Source organism: Prunus dulcis, chromosome 2 (genome assembly GCF_902201215.1).
Source record: "Prunus dulcis chromosome 2, ALMONDv2, whole genome shotgun sequence".
Taxonomy (NCBI): Eukaryota; Viridiplantae; Streptophyta; class Magnoliopsida; order Rosales; family Rosaceae; genus Prunus; species Prunus dulcis.
The window spans coordinates 19,362,303-19,370,191 of NC_047651.1; the positions used below are offsets into that span (position 1 = coordinate 19,362,303).

The 7,889-nt window shown below is 35.4% G+C and overlaps 1 protein-coding gene across 1 annotated transcript; it reads right to left on the bottom strand.

The window, feature by feature from the left end:
• Nucleotides 1–1,158: 1,158 nt before the first annotated feature.
• Nucleotides 1,159–2,109, bottom strand: LOC117618324 (protein DMR6-LIKE OXYGENASE 2-like). Its single transcript, XM_034347913.1, has 3 exons — nucleotides 1,787–2,109; nucleotides 1,444–1,691; nucleotides 1,159–1,273 (listed from the first exon to the last, which is right to left on the bottom strand). Exons 1-3 carry the CDS (start codon nucleotides 1,997–1,999, stop codon nucleotides 1,159–1,161), a joined length of 576 nt encoding a protein of 191 aa, XP_034203804.1. The 5' UTR covers nucleotides 2,000–2,109.
• Nucleotides 2,110–7,889: the final 5,780 nt, after the last annotated feature.

Consider the following 7,889-nt stretch of genomic DNA (forward strand, 5'->3'; position numbering starts at 1 on the left):
AAATTGCAGTTATTATTAATTAATACTAGTAATTAGAAGGTTTGAGAGTGTTCAACAACAACAGCATGGGAAGAGATTATTGAGAGCTTAATGAAATGATTAAGCATGAGAGGTAGTCTTAAACAAGTCCAAAGAGGATCGAGTGTTGAGGCCTCTGTCCCAGAATTTATCATAGAACTCAGCGTAGGTAAAGCTCCTGTAAAGGGGAGGATGATGATCATCAACAAGTTGGGGGGCTGGCTCCATCACAGCATCATACGATGGGCAATAGAATGTTGGGATGGAGATCCTTTCCTTGTCGCAATTCACCACTGCTCGATGGAGTACACTCTTATAACGATCATTACTAACAACCTGAACAAAAAATTCACATGTGTTATTAGTTGAGGGTAACAAAACAGTACACAGTGCTAAGAAAGATTTTTCCCAATAAGACAAAATAAACTAGAACTTGCCCTGGGTAAACAAAAAAGTAAATGCTGCTAGCTGGTACTATTTCTTTATTCATTGTTGACTACAGCCATGAAAATCAGTGACGGTCCAATGCAAATTGCTGGAACATTTATATATTTTATAGGGAACTTACACGTGAAGACGCTTCTATGTGGTCCAACCCAAAAATTTGTTGAAATTGATTTAATTCAGGCATCATGAAGACCTACTTAAACACGTAAAATATTGTCAATGGAGTTTAGCCGAGTGAAAAAAGACCATGACATGTATGTTTGAGATTTCAAATTCGAACTCCCATGACATATTGGTTGTGTGTGTGAGAAAAATCCTCTCTCTTATAATTTAGAATATCGCTTATAAAAAAAGAAAAGAAAAAACACTTAAGAAGGCTGATGATATTGGTGATGATCTCGTCTCATGTAACTGATCAACATCATATGAATTTATGCACTTCAAAGCAGTTTTATCTGCCTGCTGGATCTGGCTGTATTGTATATGCTTATTTTTGTGACTCAGATCTCTGCCACTTCCTGCCCTAAACACTATTTTCGACCCTTCATCATTTTAATGGCTATCCACACTTGTCAGTCATGCAAGCCAATGGTACATACGTGTCAATTTAACCTTGTAGTGTGAGTCGTGTGTCAGCGCCCGTGACATAATTCAGTCTATATACGAAACTCATCATCACTGGTTGAGATTGCGTCACGGGTCGAATTCTTTCCTATAATCCTTTTCTAAGCCTAAGCTTTCTGATATGGCTTCCAGAAGTCTCTCTGCTAATCCTTTGACATTCCTGCAATACTCAGCCACATCTTCCCTGCAAAATTTCAAATCTAATTAGAGAAGGCTCTTAATTTGCCAAATATTTGACATGTTAGGTTTACCTAATCAATATAGATTAACAGTCTCATAACATAATTAACATATTAAGTGTACGTTACATTATCATAAGTATTTGTCGGACAACATAAATTTCGAACGCCCGACCTGAAAGACGGAGGGTTGGAGGGCCATTCATGCATGTAGTCCTCGAGAGGGTAGCAATGGAGTCTCAAGTAATCTCTCCAGCTAGAGACCTCCTCAGTTTTGACATTGAAACTGGTGGACAGTCTTGTGGTCTTCAACGGGTCTTCGGAGAAACACTTGAGCCTTTCACTTTCTGGCAGATGAAAAAACTCCCTTGCTACTTTCAACATGTTGTCGATCACGGCCTCTTCAATTGCATGGTTTTGGACCTCAAATATTTTAATTTTACAATGAAATAATTAAATTACATTTTTACCTTAATTAAAAAGAATTTATTAATAATGCGTGCTTAATTATGTGTTACCTGAAAGAAACCATAATTTTGGCAGGCAAGGCCTATCTGGTTGATTATTTCATGGCACCTCGAACCGTCGAAACCGTGGAGATTGATGAGAGGGATAGAGTGATCGGAGGGCTGGACTTGGTCGAGACTTGGACGATCATGTACAGGCCGGACATAGTTGGAGGGAACACAAGTCACACCAGAGGCAAGATCGGATAATAATTTGGCAGCCATTGTTGTAACAACACAAATTTTCAAAGTTTTCAAGGATCCCTGCTGCTGCTTGCGGTTTGATCTCCAAATATTTCTTTAAGTTGGGTATGGTGGCCCTGTGCGGGAGGAAAGGTAATAAGGTGGTCAGTGAATATCTTCAAACGAAAAAAAAAATAAAGAAAATAAAGAAAAAGACAAGAGAAATAAGTGAAGGGGTGGAATTACAGGATCCTCTTGTGTGTTTTTCTACTTTGAGATATAATGTTACATGTATCATATTTACTGATCGAATCCGTTATTAATTCAAAATCCGATAGATGTAAGATGTCATAAGATTTCAAATTAATGGTACAAAGTATAGTTTTATTCTTTAATATTATTGCATTCTCATTGGCTTGCCAAATCTGAATATTGTATTTTATATGTAACCTTAGGCATGAATGAATGAACAAGTTTGGCAATGTTTCTATACAAAACCAGAATAAGTATTTAATATTGCTAAACAATCTAGAAAGAGAACATTTCAATGATCTTTTTAGGTAATTTTTTAGTTTAGTTTCAATTGCTATAGAATCTAGTAAGAGGATATTTCAACGAGTTTACAAGTAATTTAATACTTTAGTTTCTATTTCTGTTTCTTTGAGCCTATCCTATCTCTTTTAGAATTATTCTATAATTGTGGAAAATTCATGAGCTATTCTTTAATTATTTATTCATAGCTCTTATTCTAAAGTTATTAATTCGCAATTTTTAAAATTCAAATGAATAATGCTACTCTTATAATCTTTTGTACCACATTTTCATACCATATTGTGTGGCAGATGAGATGAATAACTACATCAATTAAAATTAATTTTACATTATCATTTCTTTTATGATTTATTGACACTTGTTAATTGATGTAGATATCCACTTCATTTGCCACATAAGGTAGTATGAGAATGTGGTATACAAATGTCGTAAGAGTAGTATTACTCTTTGTAAATCTCGCATCTTTGGGTGCACTTCATTATCCAACTGGTTGTAATTAACGAATCTCCACTTGCAAAAAAAATCTTTAAATGGCGACTCAGAAAATGAATGATTATGAGTAATCAAAACAGGATGGTATTATCCTAAAATCAAAGGTTTTAAAAAAATATATATATATATATATATCTTTTTGGTATGTTATATAGAGTTATTTGACAAACATTACCAAATTTTTAATTAATTCCGCCTTTCCATTCAACGCTAACTCCAAAGACCCTTTCCAAGTTCTAACCGCACTTCATCCGTCTCAACTTCATGTTTTTTTTATTTGACCATAAAAACATCCTGTTTTTCAACACTTTACACTCCTCCCCCTATTCTACAATTCGACCACATAAGTACGCTCTCACTTTTTGACCCAAATTATTTTAGAAGCATCTAAAAATTGTAAAAGAAAATTCAATTCAGCCGCTTCAAATAGTCCATGGCACCAGCTAGGGATGGCAGTAATTCTCGCGGGGGCGGGTCTTTGACCCTAATGGGAGGAGATTTCGAGGCAAAATGGGTATTGGGTATGGGGATTCCCGAACTTGAAAAATCCCCGACGGGTATGGGGTGGGGATGGTATTGACGTCCCTGTCCCCGAACCCAGTCTGAATATATATATGTTTATATTTAAATAAATAAATAAATAAATATATAATTATAATATTTATGTTTAACCCTAAGTTAACCTCCATCTCCTAATTTTTTCTAATCTTCTCTAGTCTCCAACCGCACCTCTCTCTCTCTCTCTCTCTCTCTCTCTCTCTCTCTCTCTCTCTCTCTCCCTCTGCTCGCATGTTTACGTATCAGTAATGGAGAAAGTAAGGAATCAGAGAATTCAGGAATCAGGGAAGTATTGAATAGGTATGGAAAGAATCATTCCCATTAAGCTGTTTACTAAACATATGAAATTAGCAAAGGAGTAAGGTTGATTCCCATTTTTATTGTTTACTAATTTTCATGAATCAGAATCCAAATTAATTTGATTACTAAAATGCCCTGTACATTTTCACCACAACAAATATATAATTCTCAAATTGGCTAAGGAGACCAAACTAATCCTGCAGCAAACTAGTAAGATGGTGTAAACATGAGGAATCAATGTGTTAAACAAGATGAACATCAAAAGCCTAATTCAATGATAATTTTAATAAAACATTTGTCCATAGCCAATTTCAAACAAAAAAAAATAAACTCCAATAACACCTTGGAGTGTCTTTGAACTTCTTGGCGTAAGTTTTTATTTTTATTTTTAGGGTTTGAGGTGTTTTGGAATTATGGTAAAATGGTAAGGGTATTTTAGGAAGTTAATAAGGGAAAACAGGAATGGGAATCGTATCGACTACCTCCCCCTAGTTGATCTGATACCTAATTTTGAGGGGATGTGATTACGGATTTTGAGGTAGGGTCCACTTATTTTTTCATTCCTGATTGCAAGTAAATGCAAGGGAAGTCAGGAATGAAAATCATTCCCTTTCCTTCCATACCCATTACTGATACGTAAACATGCCAATTCTTCCTAATCTTCTCTGTATCTCTAGTCTCAAGTCTCTTTGTATTTAAATTGTATCTCAAGTTTTGATTATAAGTCCACCGTAATCTTATATATATATATATATAAATGCATGAAACAAATTAATGAATAGATGAAAATAGATGCAATTAAAAATAGCATTACTCAAAATACTCAAAATATTATTGATAACTTGATAACTTGCAGAATGCAAAACACTTACAAAATCTTTGTTTCAGCACTTAGTTCTTCAGAGCATTGATACTGAAAGAACTTTGAAACTAAGAAAAGAAAGTGGACTAAATTACATTCTGCTCAACACTAAGGCCGAAGCCGACTTAAATAGGCAAATAAAAGTAGACTTAGTAGACTATAGCAACTTTGGATGAATTGGCAACTTCAGATGCTCTGGAAGGTGACTGTAAAAGCACGCGAAAGCTTTTGCTTTTACTGAGTGCTGTGACTTTTACTTTGTCGGGAAATCTGACTAAAGGAGCACGGGCTATCAGACTGTTAAAGCACGGGTCCAATATTTCAAAATGCTTTGTCTCAGGGCTCATGATGTTGGCAACTTTAATCTTCACCCAAATCAAGAGGGCTAAAATCATAGGGGTCTTGGCCATGGATTTGATCATCAGGGGGGTAATCACTCCACCGCATTTTTGGGGCTGGAGTCTTTTGACTGGATGACTTTGGTTGATTGGTAGATGACTGTGACTTAGGAGTGGCATCACTATCATCATCTTCATTCATTTGTGAGGCTTGTATATGTGTGTGTGTGTGTGTGTGTGTGTGTGTGTGTGATAAATGGCTTCTTTATGTGCAGAGAGAATATTGTTTAAGTTGAAAGTCTCAAATTCATATAGAGGCCTTTGGTGGAGATTTGTTCTCAGGAGAATCTTGTCCACCTGCTTTGTATTCATTTGATTTTATGCACACAAAAAAAAAGGGAATTCGAGGATGGTATGGGAGATAGTCCCTCGACGGAGATGGGGATTCTCTGAAACCTATTAAACGGGGATTGGTTCAAGGATGGGGATTCCCCGAAACCTATTAATTCACGATAATAAAGAAAAAGACAAGAGAAATAAGTGAAGGGGTGAAATTACAGGATCCTCTTGTGTGTTTTGTCTACTTTGAGATATAATGTTACATGTATCATATTTACTGATCGAATCCGTTATTAATTCAAAATCCGATAGATGTAAGATGTCATAAGATTTCGAATTAATGGTACAAAGTATAGTTTTATTCTTTAATATTATTACATTCTCATTGGCTTGCCAAATCTGAATATTGTATTTTATATGTAACCTTAGGCATGAATGAATGAACAAGTTTGGCAATGTTTCTATACAAAATCAGAATAAGTATTTAATATTGCTAAACAATCTAGAAAGAGAACATTTCAATGATCTTTTTAGGTAATTTGTATAGAAACAATGTATCATCACGGATGGTATATGTCTGTAAGGCTGAAAAAGTATGTCAAAAAGTGTGGCTTTTTGTGTATTCCTCCATCCCGACTCTATAAAAAATTAGTAATAAATGAATAAAGGAGAAAATAAAAGAGTATAACTTAATTAGTGGCAGGACCAAGAGGACTAAACTAACCAGCTTTCCATGAAGACCTTGTCTTGATCCAATGCCATCAAGGGGCCCAAAGAACCACCTTCTACATCACGCTCAGACTATAATGAGTGGAAAGTTATAAGGGGTAAGTTATAAGGGGTTCACTTTATAGCCATCAGATCAATCCAAGGGCTGGGGAGAATTGAGATAAAGTTTTACAATCAGGTAGGTGAGGAACCCAAACCCGAATTGAATATCCAGCACGTCCGAAAAGAAGAAGAAGAGGGAAGCACGTCTGAAAAAGAAGAAGAAGAGGCAAGTTCGAAGTTTGAACAGAAAAAACTCATCTCTCTAAAACCCAGAGCTCTGAGAAACGGTTGAAGGCAATGGTTAACGACAGTTGAAGGCAACGATTCGCCACTCCGTTCTCTAGACCCTGAAAAAGTATTTATTTTGAGTAGAAGGGGCAAAGGTGTGGATTCCGAAACAGTGAAGGAGCGAAGCAGTGGAAGGGGAAGGAGAGAAGCCGTATTCGTTGGAAGTGGTAGGTTCCATTTGTGGAGCAAACTTCTGTGTAATATTAGCCTAACTCCTTCACGACATTTACATAACCTTAACCAAACTGCATTGAATTGGGATTTAAAGACTGCATATGTGAATTGGGATTTGAAGATGGCTTTTTAAGTGTATTACATCATTGCAAAGTGATATGTCATTGTTTATGCAAGCCACCATTAATCGCAATGGGTTGCATCTTAATAAGGTAATTCTATAAGGGGAATAAGCGGCTATGGCCTCGCCTCCAATGTTTTATTCAACCATGCCCTCTTTATAGAAACACATGAAAAAAATGTCCCCAAGTGCAATGCTATAAAAACTCCCTATTGGTTCCGTACCGCCCCTCAGGTTTGAATCCCTCTCTCCTTTATAATCGGTTAATAAATTCGTTGATTTTCTTTTTTTATTGGTTTTGGGCAGCTCAGTAGCATAAAAGTAATGTATATTGGTGCGTCTATATTGAATGTCTGTTGCGTCTATATTGCTTCTCTATTGCGTATATATCTTACATTTATTGTATGTGTATTGATTGTTTATTGCTTACGAAGGCAACAGACAAGCAATATACACACAACAGACAAACAATATATACGCAATAGATATGCAATATACACACAATAGACATGCAATATACATCAGTCCCCAATTACACCAACCATAAGGAAGTCGTATTGAATAGGAAATTAAACTTAACAGTTGTTCTTCCTACTAAAAGAAAGAATAAGGTCCGTTTCCCCCCTTAATTCTTACTTGAGTGGTACTTGTGGCCCCAATAAACATCCAATATTGGAGCAATAATATTCGATATACATGCAGCAAACAATCAATAAACCTTCAATAAACATTCAATATCGGTTCAATAACATGCGAAATACATGCAGTTAACAATCAATAAACATGTAAACAATCAATAAACCTTCAATAAACATTCAATATCGGTTCAATAACATGCGAAATACATGGATTTAATAATCAATAAACCTTCAATAAACATGTAAACAATCAATAAACTTTCAATAAACATTCAATATCGGAGCAATAACATGCGAAATACATGCAGTAAAAAATCAATAAACCTTCAATAAACATTCAATATCATGCGATTTATATGCAATAAACAATCAATAAACTTTAAGTATACGCAAATAAACAATCTATATACACTAAATAATTATGCAATTTTCAAAAAAAAATGTATTGTCTTGTTATTGCATCGTATTGGCCCTGTATTGTGATTTTATCGTCTTCGTA

What these genes read in the sequence shown, in the direction of transcription:
- LOC117618324 (XM_034347913.1), bottom strand. Translation starts at nt 1,999, where the DNA reads ATGGCTGCCAAATTATTATCCGATCTTGCCTCTGGTGTGACTTGTGTT. An exon ending in AAAATTATGGTTTCTTTCAG is followed by an intron (nt 1,692 to 1,786) that starts GTAACACATAAT and finishes AAAATATTTGAG; the next exon opens with GTCCAAAACCATGCAATTGA. An exon ending in TCCAACCCTCCGTCTTTCAG is followed by an intron (nt 1,274 to 1,443) that starts GTCGGGCGTTCG and finishes GAAATTTTGCAG; the next exon opens with GGAAGATGTGGCTGAGTATT.